This window comes from Papaver somniferum, chromosome 3 (assembly GCF_003573695.1).
Source record: "Papaver somniferum cultivar HN1 chromosome 3, ASM357369v1, whole genome shotgun sequence".
NCBI lineage: Eukaryota > Viridiplantae > Streptophyta > Magnoliopsida > Ranunculales > Papaveraceae > Papaver > Papaver somniferum.
In genome coordinates, this window is record NC_039360.1 from 73,721,292 (window position 1) to 73,741,340 (window position 20,049).

The 20,049-nt window shown below is 37.0% G+C and overlaps 2 protein-coding genes across 5 annotated transcripts; both read right to left on the minus strand.

Annotated features, from left to right (window-relative positions):
- Window positions 1–10,201: 10,201 nt before the first annotated feature.
- Window positions 10,202–11,220, minus strand: LOC113356492. The gene is made up of 2 exons (XM_026599652.1): window positions 11,143–11,220; window positions 10,202–11,085 (listed from the first exon to the last, which is right to left on the minus strand). Exons 1-2 carry the CDS (start codon window positions 11,218–11,220, stop codon window positions 10,240–10,242), a joined length of 924 nt encoding a protein of 307 aa, XP_026455437.1. The 3' UTR covers window positions 10,202–10,239.
- Window positions 11,136–19,991, minus strand: LOC113356491 (phosphatidylinositol 4-phosphate 5-kinase 8-like). Of its 4 annotated transcripts, XR_003362995.1 has the most exons (12): window positions 19,735–19,991; window positions 18,856–18,981; window positions 17,592–18,677; window positions 16,771–16,938; window positions 15,837–16,002; window positions 15,284–15,394; window positions 14,878–15,065; window positions 14,259–14,413; window positions 13,278–13,443; window positions 12,287–12,609; window positions 11,710–11,977; window positions 11,136–11,275 (listed from the first exon to the last, which is right to left on the minus strand). XR_003362995.1 is itself a non-coding variant. In XM_026599651.1 (11 exons), exons 2-10 carry the CDS (start codon window positions 18,900–18,902, stop codon window positions 12,330–12,332), a joined length of 2,367 nt encoding a protein of 788 aa, XP_026455436.1. In that variant the 5' UTR covers window positions 18,903–18,981; window positions 19,735–19,991; the 3' UTR covers window positions 11,439–11,977; window positions 12,287–12,329. The 4 variants fall into 4 exon arrangements, 3 of the variants coding, with proteins under 3 accessions (XP_026455436.1, XP_026455435.1, XP_026455434.1); XM_026599651.1 differs by lacking the exon at window positions 11,136–11,275 and having other exon boundaries at window positions 11,439–11,977; XM_026599650.1 differs by lacking the exons at window positions 11,136–11,275; window positions 11,710–11,977 and having other exon boundaries at window positions 12,081–12,609; window positions 18,856–18,978.
- Window positions 19,992–20,049: the final 58 nt, after the last annotated feature.

The following is a 20,049-nucleotide window of genomic DNA, read 5'->3' on the forward strand; positions in this document are numbered from 1 at the left end:
TAGACATTGTGGAGCTTGTTCGGTTGCGCCAGGAGGGAGCCAAGTTCGCTAAATCGACCGGCCAAGTCGTGCGGTCGTGATCGTTTTAAGACTGTCATGGACAGTCTAGATTCAATTCCTTATATAAACAAGACGCTCAACCATCCTACTTTGGCAAATGATTTGGAGCAGAGCAGGTAGGCTAGGAGAAATGTGATTGGTCGAGACAACAGGTGGGTGATCGGTCATCACAACAACACCCTATTTGTCTAGCTTGCAAGGGTTTAGGTAAGATAATAGAGTATGCCAAGTTTTGTGGTCGTGATTAGTTTGCGACTGACTTGGGCGGTCAACATCTATTTTCTTAAGAAATAGAACACGTCGACCAGCCTACTACCCTCTTTAATTAAAAGTGTATCTTACAACTTTAGAGCGATTTGATTGGTCGATGATAAAGAGGGGCCAACGGACAACAACATGAGGTAAGACTGGTCGGTGATCGAAGGCGTTAGCTAGGGAAAACCGACCGGCCAAGTGGCGCGGCTGCGCCCTTTTTTTCGCTTCCTTTATTTGTCGCAGTTTCCCTTTTTCTTATTTTTCAACTTTTTGGTAGGACTCTACTCCTACTAGCTCCATGATGGACCGATTTCGTAGCTTTCCTAGGTTTAGTCTCGACCAATAGGGATCGAGATATCATGCAGGCTCCATTTTAGGGCAAAAACATATTTTTTGGAAATTGACAAAATTAGGTCAAAAATTGAATTTTGTGATTTGACAGAAAATAATCAATTTTGATGAATTTTGCACGTTGATACAAAATCACTAATTTTTATCTTAGAAAGCAGCGCGACTTTGGTCTCACTGCAGCTTGCACGCCTCTGATTGAGTATCTTCATGCACATCTTAATCCCGACACTTCGGGAAATTCATGATACTCATCTGAGAGTGACATTAATTTTCATATCATGTCAATATTAAGAGTTCAGTTGGGAACATAGCATAGGATAAATACTTAGCAAGCCCTGCATTAGTGAATAATGTGAGTAGGAGCTCAACAAAATTTAAAGAATACTTGGGATTTTGCAACCAACATTATTCTAATTAAATTTCATATATGAATATAGTGGATTGTTTAGTACATATATAAGCAGAGATGCGTAAGCGCTCATCCGCTTTAAATGGCTCCATTTCTTTGCAGAACAGAGGCACATGAACTTAGGGTTTTACGGTTTTAGCCATGAATTAAAAACCACCATCAACATTAAGTCCCCTGCTTAGCACATAACAGTTTTGAAAATGCGCTTCAATTTGTTGCAGTCACTGGTTGGGTGATTGACGAACCTATGGAAACGAAAATACTTGGGGTCTTCCATTTCTTTCTCAGTTGGTGGACATCTGATAGGAGGTAGCTTGATAGCACCGTCCTGAATCCATGATTCTATGAGCTCAATTACCTCTTAAATCGGAAATGTGAAGTTGGAGAAACTTCTCATGTTTCTTGTTGCTGAGCAGGGGTCTTAGTCGCAGCTTTCCGATGTTGAGTTGTTTATTGCACTGGTGCCGCACGTTTGGGATGTTGTTCTGTAGATGGCGTTTTCCTCTTTCCTCCTTCCCTCACCACACTTACAGAGGGCTGAAAATTGTACTGCTTATTAACGAGACGCCTACTCCCTCGAGTTTCACAGCATCTTCATTCCTGACAGGCCTGGTTCTTTCCAGCAAGGCAGGCGTTATTGTAGCCGAGCGCTTAGCATCTTCATGGAGTTCATAGAATGTATGGAAGTGCAGGTTACCCAGTAAAGCGCGATAGACAGGTACCATGCCATTAATGCATAACTCTACCAATTGTTGTTCAGTCACATTTGGATCATGAAAATCTAATGCATGAATTCTGAATCTCTTGACATAATCATTCGGATGCTCATTGTTTTGTTGAAACATTCTTTCCAAGTCTGATAAAGTAATTTGCTCAGACACAAATAAATATTTCTTGTAGAAAGCGTTAACCATCTCGCACCAATTTATGCTTTTTGGTGCAATGTTGTTGTACCAGGTGTATGCTCTCCCAGTAAGTGATTTTGAGAATTCTTTCAGTTGTATTCATGCTCTCCTAGTGATTCCAGAAAACGAGAGATGTGTTAACGAGCGTTACCAGTACCGTCATAAAGGGAAAACTGAGCAGAGGAATATCCTCTTGGAAGAGAAACTCTTTGCACATCAGGAGGGTAAGGAGGTTGATGCTGATGAATGGTAGCCGATTTTTCCTTGCATCGATTTTGGAGAAGTCGTTTTAGATCCTCACGCGTGATGAAATTGGATTGTTGATTCCTTTCTGATTGACATTCGGGAGCAAGGCGAGCTTCTTCATCTATAAAGGCACGCCCTATTGAAGTGCTTGCACCAGGAGTCATGAAAGCATTCCTTGCCTGCTCAATTTGGGGTTGACGTGGCTCGGGTGGTAGTTGCTCTGTTAGTGTTTTGAGAAAAGTGAGTATCTCTTTCTGAGTTGTAGCCATGTCTGTCTGAGACTTAGCAATAATTTCTTGTCTCTCCATTAAATAGAAAATAGTAATAAAAGGTTGGTTTCCTCGGGTTCTTACAGCTTCCCGACTTGACGGAGGAGTGGTGGTATCTCTGGTGATGATTGGAGTGTCACACTCGAAGAAGCATTAGGAAGGGTAGCAGCGGCTCTGGGAGGTGTCACACTGGAGGAGGTATTTCCAGCGCCAATGGTGTTTGTGGTAGAATATGTAACACTATGGGATGTATTAATAGCACCAGTAGGCGGCACATTGGCATCAGCGACAGGAATAGTGGCGCCTGGAGTATTTTCAGCGCTAGTAGCATCAGGATTGGTTACTGATCCAGACCTAAGATCTACCATTTTGAAATTGAGAAAAATGAAACGAAAATTGAGAAATTGATTTTGCAACCGAGAGATCAATCTCCCACTGTGGTCGCCAATTTGTAGTAAGGTAAAAACTGGTTCTGCTGAAAATGGTAAATTGGGTGTGTCGATGAGAAACGAATCTAAACCCTAAACAAATTTACTGCACATGAGTACTTTAGATTCGAGAGATCAGTCCGTACAATTCTGGCCTAAACCAAGAAATGGTCGTTCCAGTCTTGCTTCGGTCACAAAATGAAGGAGAAGAGTTGATCTTAGGGAGGGAAGCAGAGAAGGTGGTGAGATCAGAATGATGAACTCTATAAGGTGTAGTTGTTTATGACTTGTATCAGAATGTAGAACCTGCTTGCAAAGTGTAAGCTGTAAATTCTAGGTATTTTCTGAGTATTTGCATTGATAATGAATCTTGTTGTTCAATAGACAAAAAAATCTATTTTTAGTAAGTCATAATAAACACGATGATCTGGTAGGAAGTGGAAGTAGTTGAGTGATGGAGAAGTGGAGATCGTGTAAAAATGGTGAGAACCATGTTCCTATTATGAAGGGAAGACTGGTCAGCTTTACGCCCACTACTTCTCTACTGCCATCAACTGTCCGCTTTTCCTGACATTTTCTCATAATGGGAGTGTTTCACGCCGCACGCTGTAAACAGCCAGACCAATACCCTGATGAACATCTCCCAGATTGTGACATGTTTGATGTCTCGAGTATTTTTGTAGAAAATATATGGAGCAAGTTACACAAAGAATGTAACAAGTCTTACACGTTAATTGTTGAGTGGGTCTTACTTGCAAGACCTAATTATTTCGACCAGTCACGCGCAAGCTAAGCGGTGGGTGGTCTTAAGTGGCAAGTCAAGCCGTATGAATGAGACTTGATATGAGCCGGCGCTCAGAAGATAGCATATGGTGCTTTTAGGTTAAATAATTAAATTATTCATGAAATCAATATTTATGAAATATCGTTTGTAATCGATGTATGTAAAGCAGCTAAGAAATCAGTTTAAACGTAATCGATGCACGTAAAGTATCGTTGTTCATAGCCTGCTCAAACCGGTCGCGGATTCACGGTCTTATAAAGGGGTATGACCGTCTTGTTTGATCGACTGTCAGGAGTTGTTCAAGCATATCGGGGATGCGGTAGTCAGTCCTCATATGAAGGGGATGAACGGTAGTCATCATGGCACCTCATTGATTAGCTCAAATTAAATTTAAGCCGGTCAAATCATCCGGTCGACTTGGGTGGTCGAGATAATTTGCGGCTGTTGAAATGACGAGGGTACTCAAATACACCATAATCTTTTTGTTTTCAACCTATAAGTCCTCTTACCGAAAGTAATCGTCTGTGGATAGAGTCGAGACAATACAACGAATTGGTATTCACACTTTGTGTAATTGTCTAAGGATACAACATCGAGACGATATGACAACCAAAGTGTGATACTTGATAATAGGTTCAGACTTAACCAAACTCTATAGGATCACTATCAAGTATATCGGAGTTAACGTTTGTGCAATTTACTTTAAATTATATAAACAAATATAATTGAGGAAAACAAAAGTAAATCACACAACAAGATTTTGTTAACGAGGAAAACTACAAGTGCAGAAAAACCCCGGGACCTAGTCCAGAATTGAATACTCTCATAATTAAGCCGCTATACAAAATCTATACCAACTTCGTATAGTTGGGACTAAGCACTACCCCTAGTTCACTTAGTTTCCTCAGTATCCCTGCGCTTCCGACTTTGAAGGTCATGCACTGGTACAATTCCTTTGGATCGTATTCCAAATAGTAAAGGAACAACAAATCTGTTTGGTAATAACTCTTTTGATTCTTTCAAGATTTAAAGATATCTCAAGTCATACGCAAAGGCTCTTCCGTTTAATCTAATAAACTCCTTTGCCTGGTTAGATCAATCTATCCAATAACTACAAAAGTAGTTAAGTTTATATTCGCACTCAATCAAAATAAATCTCAAAGAGATATATTGAGAATGGCGATCTTACGCAACTAATCAATCGAATAAATCCAATTCTAGTTGGATCCCAGCCGATCAAGGTTTGTGCTCACACAAAGATATGAGAACTAATTAAGAAATCTTCTTCGTCTTCAAATCTTCTTTAATCTTCATAAACACCTGCACAACACCACTTAAATCTCTTGTGATCAATCACACACAGAACGGAGTTTGTTAACAATGGATTATCACAAGATGTCTTTAGATCTACAAACAGTTCTAAAGATCCCGTCAATACTTCGATCTAGTTTGAGTGAATCTTATATCAGAAGAGAAGATTCTCAAGAATAAACAAACTAGGTGCAATCAAAGTTTCAACAATCGTTAGTCAATCAAATCAATCGAAAACTAATAACACTGCAATTATCTAGTTTCCTACCAACGGTACTCGTAGAGCTTCTTGATCTCACAGAAGTCTTTAAACGAGCAGTTGTAAGAGATTTCACCTAATTATGAGACTTTCCTATCCGAATAGATGGCTCCAATAGAAACAACAAGAATGAAGTTTTCCCGACTCTTAGGATAGTTTGCCAGAAATGCAAACTTAGGTATTTATAGACCAAGGATGTTTGGACACCAAGGAATTTCCAAAACCGAAAATATTCTCAAGATATGCAATGAATAGCAAAAATCGGTTTTCCTAATTCCAATAAATGCTTTTCCAAAATTTCTGAAATCTCTCGATAGAAAATCTCCAATTAGTAAATGCACATTACTAATTTTTATTCTCTAGAGATATGCATTTAATTGCTGGTGATTAAAGCATATAAAACCAAAAACCTTAATTAAAAGATTTGCAATTTATTTCGGCACTAGATCTCCTTGAGTACTTAGGAATATCTTTGAACAATAAATGATAAGAGTTATTGTACGTGTTCAAAGTATGTTGACATCTCTTCACTGTAAATCCTTATTCATATTTACATGGATTTACATTCTTGGAATAGGTTATACCACAGTTCCAAACAAGTTTAGAATTGGTTGACCTGTATTCCAAGATAACTATGTGAATGATCAAATCAAATCACATAATCGGATCTACCAATCACTAGGATTGGTTATACCTTAATATGGAAATACACAAGTTACCAGGACCGGTTACCATATTCCATGGTATTGCTTGTGATCGGTCACACCAGTTAGCAAGATCGGTTACACCAATTACAAGGACCTGTTACCAATTACAAGGATCGATTACACAACATTCTGTGATCAGTCACACCAATTACTAGGATCGGTCACACCAACTACAAATATCGATCATACCATATCATGGTGATTATTTAGGATCAGTTACACTAATTGATAAAAACTAGTCATACCAAATCATAAGTCAGGCACTTGTGATTAGTTATACCAAGACGCATAACAAAGTTAGATCGGTTCCACCATCTCACTCATATTGGTAATCCAAAGATTTGCAATGAATAGCCGTACCAATAAGCCTAAAGATTTCCCTATCGATTCATAAAACAAGTTCATGAATGTACTTCCTTTAGAAAAATGTAAAACATTATTTCCTAGGATGAAATCTTCACCATAACCCATTCATATAATCATAACAGTATATACAAGATTATGTCGATGTCATATCTACGAAGTTCAAAGGATAAGCGTTATACTTCGTAGTCTAATTCCCTAATACTATGATCATACAAATATGACCATGTCACATCACTAGAATATCATACAATATGTACAGTATATACAACATCGCAGTTATGTTTTCAATATAGCACGACTTGAAAGATAAGTTAAGAATGAAACGGTTCAAGTCATATTCTCAAGAGGTAGGAAGATGTCGTCGTTGTAGTGTGCTTCTTCTTCACATTCTTCAGGTCTTCGGATTAATACTTGTATTTCTCAACATTCTTAGACTTTCTTGTCTAACCTAAACGAAGTTGACTCTAGTATACAATCAAGCGACTTTAGATGAGTTTTGATACACTAAAATATGACAACCAAACTTGACATATATCAACGCTTGGTGAGTTCCACCGAGCTATGCTCTAACAATCTCCCCCTTTGTCAATTTTAGTGACAAAACTCTTATTCCATATGGATAAACAAATTACATAAGAATTCATTTTACATACGTCTGATTCCAAATTTCAACAGCACAATAACCTGCATATATTCAATCAATAAATGTTGTTCTTGACATTTGAATAACAAAAGCTTTTACTCCCCCTGAAGGTAAGAGCTAGGTAAATATTCAATCCGAACATTTTTGTTATTCTACTTTTTGTAGTCAGAATACTACAACACCAATATGATATGTTTCTCCCCCTTAGTCAATGCTTTACTCTTTCGTTAGATATAACGTTTAAGCACAAATGTTCTTTCATTAGTGAGTGCAAATCACTTGTTTACTCCATATATTTCTCCTCCTTTTTGTCACAAAATGACAAAGGCTCGAGCAAACAAAGGACAAACCGAAAGAATCTTACAAATTTGAAAGACTTGTAAACAACCTATAAGAGTTAAGCATGAAAGTTTCGCATACCACTTTAGATAACCAATATTAAAACCGAAACTACGAGTAATTTAGTTTTAATATGTTATCAAGAAAACAATTGCCCGAAGCAATTTTCCCTAATAGGTTAACAATTCGACTAAGAGACTTAATTCTTATTAAACTGGTTGCATATGTACAACCGCTTGTTTTGATAAGACCAAAATAAAGATCAGAATTAACTTTATTTTTCTCCTCAGGCTCTAATTATTCAGACAATAACTTAAACCTTTCCCTTTAGACAAGACAAACGCTAGGTTAGTAAACTAGTTTTTTTTTGTCAAGGTATTCGATTAGACTTGAATAACCGAATCCTCCAATTTGATAAGTCTAACTAATATTCTTTTCAACCCATTCCGTTGAACCTATCTGCACAAGAAGAACAATATTGTCCACATTAAAAATTCAATTGTTGTCAACACATTCGATATGTTGAGGTTGAATGATAGAGTGAGAGCAGGCCATACTCCTCAACGTCTCACTTGTATAAGATGAAATTCTGACTGACCCATGCTTTTCTTTCACCGAGTATCAAGTCATTATTGTCTTCATCTATTCAACCCATACAATCACAAAAACAAAGAAAACACAAAGATATATAGATTTCTCAAAGTATCCAAATCTAAGATAAGAGCAACATATAGAGATAATGACAATAGATGAGATCAACTAACGGGTTTGGAATAATTGTTAACTCTATTAAATAACTCCACTTTAGGAATAATTGCACACAAACCGTGTGAATCAGAGACCTGTGAAGGAGAACATTCGGAATGCTCGAACCACTAACCATTTGTAGAAGAGATTAAAGCCTGACCAATTAAGCCTCCTAAACGACGACAATTCATGATTGCATTGAACAACTAGCTTAAATTACCATTCACCATCTTCTTATACAAATAAATGGAAATACTCAGATCAATACTTTCTCAAATTCAAAAAATAATGGATTTTGATCTCGCCATATACGAGATACAAGGTGCTGCATAAATGAGTTCTAGGAGGTTAAGCAAATTTAGATGCAGGATGAGGCGATACCATTTAAAACAACAAAAATGTACTTAACGATACGAAACACTGAGGGTGCTCAGTGTTTCAAAGTCTAGAAACTCTCTATATCTGAAACAGATGGTTCTCCGGGTTTAAGGATACGAAAGATCAGCGGAAATCCTATCACCCTATCAAATATAGACCACACAAGGAATTTAAACCCAGTTATTGATGTTACGACTCCAAGCATCTGTCTCAAACCAATACAGTAACACTAGTCAGGCAGTAAGATATTAAATTGAAGATTTTAGATTGGTTTAACTTCGATGAATGGCCCAATACCTGTGATATTTAGAAACTGCGAAGGATACACCATAGTCAGAATACGTACACTTCGTGCTCTTGCATACAAAATGGGTAAAGCTACAAGAAAGTAGAACTGTTGCTCAGAACGATATGAAGTTAATTCCTAGAACTACCCTTACCTTACTGGTCCTGCTGAAGCACAAATTTAAGCTGTACCAGGGAAACAAACCAGGATAACCCATGAAAGCAGGGAAAGCGTCAGTTATAACTGATTGAGGGTTAGTGTTAGGTGATAATTTAGGAAATGGGGAACTAATATCTTACCGAACATAGATGGGAATAGGCCTTAAGCAAATATATTATGTTTTTGAGAATTCAAGTCATAACAATATGTACAAGCAGAACTGTCATATAATCATAACAACTGCTTCAAACTACATTACAGACCATTGAGAATTCAAGTAACTCAGCAGCCAAAATTTATGTATCTCAACCATGCACGCCTTATCACACGGCAACATCAACTTCCTAGATTTAAACATAACTTTAAGTTAAAAGCAAGGAACAGCCTAAGTGAGATGTGAAAGAGACCGAGACATATTCAGTTTTAAGGCTACAAACAAGTTCACCGAAAATCACATTTCATATAAACCAATCAAGCATATAAACCCCTGAAAGTGTTTCTATCAGCTTCATGTTTAAACGGCAGGAATTCTATGTGAGATCCTAGAAAAACATTGTGATTGCTTTCATCCAAATAACTAATCAGTGTGAATAGAATCAACCACCTGTTTAAGTATATTAATAAATTGCAATGTCTATTCAGTTTTAATCTTAAGCACTTAAATATAAATTCTGAATAGAAAACTGAAATGGGAAAAAACAAACTAAAAAAAAGCAAAATAAGTTTTTGGTATTCCTCCTGTAATCAGCCATCCTGCCGCTAGGTTGTTATCGAGGAAGGACTGCACCTCATCAGCACGATCAGTTTTGATAGTTTCAGCTCCTTTAGGAATGAAGGTTTTCAGAGAAACGATGTTCTCCACTTGAGCGTGCAGCTGATTATCCATGGACGAGCGATAAATGTTATCATTAACACCAATACCACGCTCTAGGTATTCATTCATCTTAGATCGAAAAAATACTAGGATAGGAGCGGGAGCATTCCACCACCTTGAGATGTTTCTCTTGCAAATTGTAGAATATAAGATGTTCCCCGTTAAACCAATACAATAACACTTGATCGGAGAAAGTCAATATTCGTGTAGGAGGCGTAGTAGCAGAAGCCTCAAAGTAGCAACGGAGGGGAGTTGGTAGTAAACCTTCCTGGTCCATAATCTGAACATCGAAAGTTTCCTCCCTAGTCCATACTTGCTTATCCTTGTCCTTCAATATATACATATGAAGCTTGAAACAACAACAGCAACAAACACCGGTCAGATAATTACAATGATGGCCATAACGATCATTATCAGACCTTGCTATCTGCTCAGAACGTGCAATGCAAGGGAATCCTTTAAACTACAGAAGTTGATCAACTACCAAATGCAGACGCTCATTTGCCGCTGTTGTCAGAGTACATTCATTCGGGAGTCGAATGAAGTGAATCTTCTCGTTGTGGAGGTCGAATGAGAGCAGCATTTCAATGTCATTATCAGTACCAAGTTGATTCTGCATCCTCCAAAAAAGATCACCCCCACAGAAGGTGGCTGCTCTGCATAACGTTTTCGAAACTCTAGGGACCATCCGACTGGGATAAAAAGAAGAACGCAGTGGTGGTGGTAAGATATCAGAAGTACTAGTAATTATCTTTCTCCATGACCTAATTCCCAATGTAACGACCAAGCAAAGAAACTCGGTGTTGGCTTCTGAGACAAAAACAATTACAGCCTTGTATACTTGTGATAAGGGATCTAAACCAAAACCATGACACAAGTAGATGTATCCCACAGTAGGTGGTACATAAGCCAGGGCAAGTGATTCACCCCTGATCGGGTTAACAACAGTTATTGAACCATAAGCATCACCAGGATAACTGACTAATTTGGTAGATGCTAAACCATTACAAAAACCTACTAGTTCATGTTTATTCCGGCATCGAAAACCTGAGAGCAATTCGAGTTTAATGTTCGCCTTTTCTCCTCCTAATAAACTGAAAAGGAAAATCCCAATCGAGTCGCTTCGCCTAAGATTAAGTAGATTAAACACTAGAGATTCTTTACTTTTGTTTTGAATAGAGTGAATCACAAGAAATCTTGAATCATTAAGGATTGAATTGTACCATAACTTACTGAAGCAACAGCAAACTGCTAGATTCCGGGCTGTTAATCTCGTTAGAATACTCTCAATCATCAATTCCTGTGGAAGATTTTCTCCATCACTTTCATTTGCTCCTCTCTTTCCAGTCATCAATTCCTGTGGAAGATTTTCTCCATCACTTTCATTTGCTCCTCTCTTTCCAGTAAAGCATGCAATTAAGGATTTCAACGAGGGGCGGGACATGGTGCTTCAACAAGTCCCTTCACTCCTCTTCTCCCCTTCTTCTTCTTCCTAATTGCTGTTTATTCAGTGAGTTGTTTCCTCATTTTTATTTTGGAAAATTTACAAAAACAAAAACAAAAACAGAAGGGACGGGCCTAGCAAGGGGATAACTGAAGCCATAGCCCGTCCCTGTTTTTACCCTAACGCTATTTTACTGTGAACTTTTTTTTTTTTTTTTCTTTTTCTTTTTCTGTTAACGCTATTTTAGGTTTAGCCCACCTGGTATAGTTGAAGTTTGCTAATTTAAATAATGTCCATGGCTACGAGGGAATTAAAACTTGATTTTTTTTTTATTTTTCTTTGATCAGATGGCCGAGATTAAGACTTAATTCTTGGTTAAAGCAAATAATCTTTTCTTTTTCTCGGCACATTTATGTCCTTCCTTCTATACTATGAACTTCCTTTTGTATAGAGTGACAAATTTTGAGTTACAAATAGAATTTGGCTTACATTGGTAAATTGGCAGGATAAATTCTGTTTGAATGTCAAATTTAGGTCCCCAAAGCAGGTTGTGTTACGGAGCTGGTTTTGAGTCGCAATGCAGTGCAGATTTTGACTAACTCATATGACAAGTGTTCAGCCACGAGGTCCTTTAGCAAATTTTGGCCACAAGGCAAACATCATGGAAACCAGACTTGCCATTTGCCAGACCGTAATGTCATGCAGTATCAGGAAATTTCTCTTTCGTTTTTTTACCTTCGCCGCTGCACAATTTTATCTGACAGGAACAGTGGCAATGTAGGAAGTTAAAGACTGCCTTACCTCAAAAAAAGAAAGAAAAAAAAAAGACAACAAATGATAACTAAATGAGCTCATTCTACTAGCAAAAGCAGAAAATATAGTATTTATGTACTAAAGTCGGATCAACTGAAACGCCACAACAATAACTACTCAAAGATGCAAAAGGGGATATGTACAGTATATAGTGCCTACAAAGAAGAACAGATGTATCTTTACAATGGCATATTTGACAAAGAATAAGCTTGTTGTTATTTAACATTTATGAACGCAGATTAAACTGGTTTACCTCAAAAACAAATGGAAGACCTTAACCTGAGGCATACTTCCCTTCAAGTTTGATCCGGAAAAACTTTCTCCAAGAAACTGACAAAACGCTTAGAATACAAATGGGGTTCAACAGCAGATATTGTATTTGGGTCATAACAAAATGATTTGCAAGTATGCTCGATTTTCTTTTTCATATTGTATTCTTGCAATATGTCAATAATACCAAGATAGAGAACAACATCATAGACCTCGATGAGATCAACGGTTGATTCATCATCCTCTTCATGAGGAAGCTTGCAGTTTGCTTGAGCTGGCATGTTCACTCCCAGTTGGACTCGCAACCTGTAAATTTCCAGTGCAAGAGTCACTTTATTAAACAGTTTGTTAAAGATTTTGTAAATATGAAGTTCTCCAAAACACTGCTGCATGAAGAAGAGAAATTACACCAATCTCAATACTAATGCGGCCAAGTAAGGACAGAAATGGGCATAGCATTGGTAGTGTGAATTGGGCTGTTGAGGGAATCACACGGTGAAAAGACTATACCTGATGGAAAAAGAGGATCTAAAGTTTGTTACTTTGTTTTGCATGACTGTATTTATAGTTAGTCTATCAAATGATTACATAACCTCGTTCCACAATAAAGGCTTGTGGTTAAAAGAGGCTCAAATTTGACAAAATAGGAGTCATCCCTATCGACAACAAGGTCATCCTAAATAGAACAGTTTTAACCCTATAGGAAGTATGATTAGATTTTATAACAATACTTTCCGTTGATTTTAAACAACCTATTGATAACGCTTAGTACTATGTGAGCCTTGGTGTTGAATGCTTTGCAGAACATCCACAACTAAATTCAGTGCTTACATCATCTTTTTGAAGGAGTCGGAACCATATTTTGATATTTATGTCACAATTTCATGTGCCACCTGATCACCATCCTTAATATTTTACACAACAAGATGAATAAGAGCTAGTACGGTGAATCTATATGTAAAGAAATGAGTTACCTGCCAGTCCCAGGTAAAAGAAGATCAACTTCCTGGTTGCCTGCAGTGGATGCCCTCAATGTACTACCTCTAATGTGAGGACCTGGAGCAGTACTGACAGAGCTTGGCTCATGGGTGACCAAGAGCAGGCCCTTAGGAGGAACTGAGAGTTCTTGGGAAGACATACCTAATCACGGCAGAGTACAAGTGAAATTAGTATTAGCAATGTTTTACATCCTGGAGTTTTTTCACAGAAGAGATTGAATGTAGAAACAAAAAGAGAAATTACTATGAACCATTTATTTACATTAGACCCTAGCATTGGAGGGAACAACAAAAGTATCTTTCTTTTGTTATTCAGATAAACCCGTCACCCTGCCATCATATATTGTAGAAAATAATATTCACAAACCCTTTGGTGCATTTGCTTGATTAATCCAACATTAAGTTTATTAAGACTGTGCCCCACATAAAAACACCTTCCTTAAATCTAATATTTGGAGAAATTGCAAATCTGAAATCCAAAGGGTTCCTTGAAACATGATATATATTACATCTCCCTTTCTCTCCCTTAATTTTTTTCTACTTCACATCAGCTTCTTATCTCAGAACTACATGGGGGGTCAAATCAGAAAACAGGTCACACTTATTATCACTTTACCTATGTGACCCCTAAAAGGACAAAATTTTCAATCTCAGTGGTTCCAAAGAGAAACGTACAAAATATCAAGTATGATAACTATATCTAAATGATGTTAGCAAATTATCGGATATAAGGTACTGACGCGGGACCTAGTTACCAATCACAACAGAACTCTATGAGTATGTTAACTTCGCGACACAGATAAGAGTTTCATAAGATAATCTTTCTTCAATAAAAAACAAGTAAAAACATTGACAACTTCATTGTTTATACAATGTGTTTCATAATAAGGACTGGAACACAGTTGAGATCGGAATTAGCTTTCCCAAGAAAGATTTTGATATTGGAAAGATGCATACCATGAGATTTTGAAGAACCAGAGTAGCTGAGCTCGGTTAAGGCAGAGCCTGAGAAGACCTTCAAGTGCTGAGGAGCTCTAAAATGTACACCTAGCAGGAGGCTATAATCGATTATGCCTTGTGACTCCAGAAACGTAGAATCTAATGATATTTGTCTGCATATAATATCAGCAAGCGTAATCAGATAGATGAATTAATACAGAGGAGCATACATTCTTGATAAATGAATGGCAGAAGACATAAGCTTAATTGCTGCATAAAACTCCATGATTTGAATAATGATGACTGATGGTTACATAAACAAGCTGGCAGAAAGAATCGGACTTTTAGTTGAATGTAAAGATGACTTCTGAATTAAGATTATGGTATGGTATTCAACTATACATCCTAACAATTACGAATCAGCACTTAGCAGCAACCTGATAACAACGAATTAAAAGAGGAATACATGCAGAGTTTATATTTGATCTATTATACTGGAATTACAGGATTCCAATATGACTAAAGAGGTATAACTATATGAAAAGCAGATTGATCAAACAAGTGAAATCAGCATTCAGTACAGTAATTTGTTTTCCCAGTAAAGTAATAATCAAGTATTCCCAAACAAATAACTCACTTAAAAAGTGATTCACGCCATGATTTGTCCATCTGAAACACATAAGACAGATCAAGATCTTTCAACGTTGTATTCTCATCAATTTCCTGTTTATCCGTGTATCTTCCTTGAGATGAACCTTTCAAATCAAAACGACGGTGAATTCGTAATTCCGTGCGGAACATGTTTCCCATTACTACAAATCGCACCTTCAAAAGGAAATTACAAACTGAGCCAATTTTACTTTTAAATAAGATCTACACAATTATGAACGAATTAAGCATGACTGAAATACCTGAGCCAATTTTACTTTTAAATAAGATCTACACAATTATGAACGAATTAAGCATGACTGAAATACCTGAGCCAATTTTACTTTTAAATAAGATCTACACAATTATGAATGAATTAAGCATGACTGAAATACCTTCCGTCCACCTTTAAGCATTATCCGATGAAGCCCAAAAAACTTCGTTATGAGGGTGTTCTCATAGCTTTGTACATGATTGTAATAGTTTGGAAGCATTTTAAGAAGAACCTACAAAAGCGAAATTTATATTATCAACCAGTAGGATAGCTGAAGGGCTTCATTTAGTTTCAAGACCTTTATTATGATTTATTTGAACAGTAACCAGCAACTGAACACAATATCGCAATATTAGATAACAAAAAGTGACTTTTCCATTGACTGTTTTTTCTCTGCTTCAACAAAGAATCACTGAGCTTACTAGGCTACATTAACAGAAACCCAAACCTACTCATAATGTTCGTATGCATGCAATTTATCTAAACTACAGAAAGACAATTCTTATTTCAAGTGACACATTCACACTTTAAAGTGAGGGACTATGTACGTTATACTAGCCGAACTGAAGTGTTTTAGAAATCCACCGGTGTTAAGAAATATTTTCAAGGTGATGCAGTATAGCGAAGTAGATAAGCCTACAACCAAAATCTGAGTTGATGCACAAAGTACATACCATCAACTCATGTCTTCTTAAGGTCTTAATAACAAATCTTTCGTCCTGGGAAAGATAAAAGATGCTGCCACTTTTTCCAGGAGAAGAAAGCTCCCTCAGGCCATCGCTGCCACAGATGGACATCATGTAATCAGCAGCATCAATCTTGAACATCTCCCTCAAGTTCCTGAAAATACAGTTTAATGTATAGATACATAGTTATCCAAGTTGCGTTGAAGCATTTGAACGAACGAAATGAAACCACAGATGTAACTCGTTGCGTAATTGCTAAAATATTTCAAGCACGTAAGTGGAAAACATCCTGCTGATAGCAGGATAAGAACTTGAGTTTAACTTGATGTCAGTGAGCAGTGATTACAATCTAACTGGATAAATCCTTTACCTCCAGAATATACCTGATGAATTCTATTTGCAATTCATTGTACAGGGAGACGTAATCCAATCGGACTCATTGTAGTTGTCTGATATTAAGGCTTCCCACATTGATCATAAAAAAGAAAAGAAATGATGGCTTTCCACTTTCATTATTTCATATACTTATGGAGAACCCTTAGTAGTTGACTAATCATCTCAAGTACATGGGCTAAAAAGGCAGGGCTTTTCTACACGTGCAAAATCTAAGTTGCCCAAACTAACATACGAGTAGTAAAAAAAAACTTTTAACGTATTTGGGAAAGTTTGTAATGTGTGCTTGTTTGTGAAAAATTAGCACACAGTGCAGAACACAGACTATATCTGACTTGCTTTGCTAAAAATCAAACAAAAGAGCTTGTTCCAACTTTCGGAAAATACAGAAGAAAGAATAAACAACTACATAAATACTAACCAGCTGCTTCTAAACTGGGAAAAGCCTGCTTGTAAGCACAAATAGATAAAAGAAGCTGATGCATAGACTGTAAGCTAATTGAACTTAATGTGCAAGATAGAGATATACCTAAATACCATTGGGCAAAAGTCCTTCCACCAGAAACCAATTGAATAATGCGGAGGAGTAAATTGTGAACCATTTCTAGGGAAGTACATTTGTATTCTAGCTCGAGGTCCAAAATCAGATGAGCGAACTTCACGCATAGGCACTGGTGTGATCTTTCCAACAGTGTACCTGTAATTTAAGATGACTTAACTAATCTAAGCAACAAATTTAATGACTATAACGATAAAGTGAAGATCAAAATGTACCACGAACAAAAAATTGCTGGATGGTTGATCATATATGCGGCAATAATGCAGTTAGACTTTCTTAGATCAACCAAGTTAGGTTTACACATGCACGTACGAAACATACATGTAGTAGCTTCTCTTATTTATTATTAATTTATCCAATTTCTATCCCTTCGCAAACTCTTCGAGTTTGTTTGGAGTTTTTGCTCCTCAGTTAGGATGGTATTTTAATCCCTCATCCTCTCTTCATTACATATATAGGTTTTTATCATTCCAAGAAATTAAAATCTAAGACACAGGTATTGCACATTCCAACAGGAGAAGAGGAAAAATCAAGCCAACTGTTTCAGCTGAACAATAATTGATGACGATAGACATATAGATTTTAACTTACCTCAATCAGTTCCCATGTCAATTAGGCAATCCAGGTCATGATCAGAGAACTGGCCAAGGTTTAGGATTTAAAGATGAAGGATAAATACATTGTTTTTACTACCCCGTCAACTTGTGAATAAACAACATTATAGAATTATATTAACAGGAGGTTCATGTAGATGAACATCAGAACTGAAAATATGAAAGCAGCATGGTTACCTGATACCAAGTTGGAGATTAAGCATCAAATAGTAGCTCCTGTGACCTTTAAAAATAATTTCCCCTGGCCTTTTTTTTGTTTCTTTATCTTGCAATCTATTTTTCATTTTACTTCTATTATCCATTCCTTCTGCATAATTCTGAACACTCTCCTTAATCAAGACTCCTTGCATGTATTCCCTTACATATACTAAATTATCCTCCTCCACTGTATCATGACCTTCCCTAAATGGTAAAGATAAGGCACGAGCTCTTTCCCTCAGTGGAACATCTTTTACAGAATCGCCGGGACACCAATCACTGTGCAGCGATACAGACCTATTTGATATCCGAACTGATTTTTTCCTACGAACACCAGCAAGGAATTTTTCAGAGAGACTACGTGTTATTCGCCGTTTCCAAACCTTAAACTCCTTCGCACCGACTGATGAAGTATGAGAGAGAACACTTTGATTATCACCATCCCGTCCAAGATCCCTGTACAACTTGGGTAAAGATAAAACTTTGCTTCCAGTAGGATAAAATGTACCTTGGCCATCCTTTAGTCCCCTACTCCATGTTCCCACATAGTATCCTTCATTGGCAAAACTGTACAACCCCGAACCATGTCTCAATCCATCCAACCAAAAGCCATGGAATTCATCACCATTTGCCCACATCATAACCCCTCTACCACACATATTTCCGGCTTTCCAGTTCCCAACATATGTATTCCCAGTATTCCATACATACCGACCATTACCTTCCTGTAATCCCTCTTTCCAGGAACCTTCATAAAAATCTGAGTTGGAGTAATCCTTTCTACCAGTTCCATGCTGTACATTCATTCTCCAGGCCCCTGTATATACAGACCCATCAACACCGGTAAGGGTACCAAAACCATGAAGGTAACCACCAGAAAAACCGCCTTCATAAGTCGCTCCTGATCTCCATCTCATGCAACCTTTTCCTGTCATTTTTCCTTCCTCCCACTGACCTTCATAGATCTTTCCATCGGACCAGGTATATTTTCCCTCTCCATGAGGAAGAAATCCCTTAAATTTACCAACATAGATGTCTCCATTTGCAAAGACCTGTTCATTTGGACTGAAACATGCAAATAAAAAACTTGAAATTAAGGTGTTGAATCAAACAAGGAGACGCATATAATAGAAATGGCAATGGGAGATGAAGGTTTTAGCAAATACCCCAGAATTATCTGATAAACAGAGTTGCAAAGCATAAAAGAGAATGAGAATCTATGAAATTGAAGGACAAAACTCACATGTCTATTATATTCTCCGGACGCATTGGTGGTGTCTGGTCTTCCATGGTTAGGAAACTTTAGCAAACCTCATCCAGACGAATGATGCTTTTTATGGAAGACATCGTAGTCTTTATATGCCACCTACTAACCAAACAAACAGAAAACTTAATGTCCAACTTATGTTAACTTAGGCATATATTTGACTACTCAATTATGTGTCTCATGCTATCAGTACTGCTAGAAATCTAAAACTAAAGCTAACTACACACATCAAGTGTACCGTTAATTTTTATTTTTCGAAAGCTTGTAGCAATGTCATTAGCGATTGAGATTCAATCAAGTGTCTAAACCAATGCTAATTGAAAAAATAAACATAACTACAACCCTGACAAGATAATGGCTTTGCATGCACCTGCAAATTCAAGCTCAATCACTAATCAGACATCAAAATCAAGGTCAACAAAACAGCAAAATATTTATTTAATCACCTCCATGTTTGAATATATCGGTCAAATACTACAAACAATCAGCAGTAAACAGGTAGGGATAACTCAGGTACCTCAAACTAAGATGTCGTTGACTGACTAAAGTTCATGTAAAGCAAGCCAAAAAATCAAACTGATTCCAGTTAAACAAACACAGTTCTATACTATTCCTACGAATCAATTCAAATTAACCTCATATTTCTCTGAGTAAATGAATACAATTTTCATACATTCAAACCTAATCTCGCCACAAATTGATCATCATATGTTACTAGATTACGATTAATGCATTCAAATTCTATCTACAAATCCAAAATCAGATGAATATAAAACTATTAAAAAAAAGACAGAAATTAATCAATGAATGAGTCGGTAATAGTGATAACCAGTGAAACCGAAATTTCAAACTCACTTTGAATTCCACAGTTCTTTCGAATCGAGCTCCTATCTGGAAGATAAAAATCTCAAGTAATGGATCAAACAGTTGAAATATTCTTTTCTTTCTAATATCTCTAATGGAAACCCTAGGAGGGTTTTTTTTTTTTTTTGAGTTTTCTGTTTTTAGATTGGGGAATTTGACAGTTTGATAAAAACGGCTCGTGAGATTCAACTCTTCGTTCCTCCCAGCTGTTGTTGTTGTTTACAGTATGTAGTTCGTGATGACAAGATATTTTTTGTAACAAGTGATTATTTTTTAATTTATTTCAGATAGATCCTAATAAAGTAT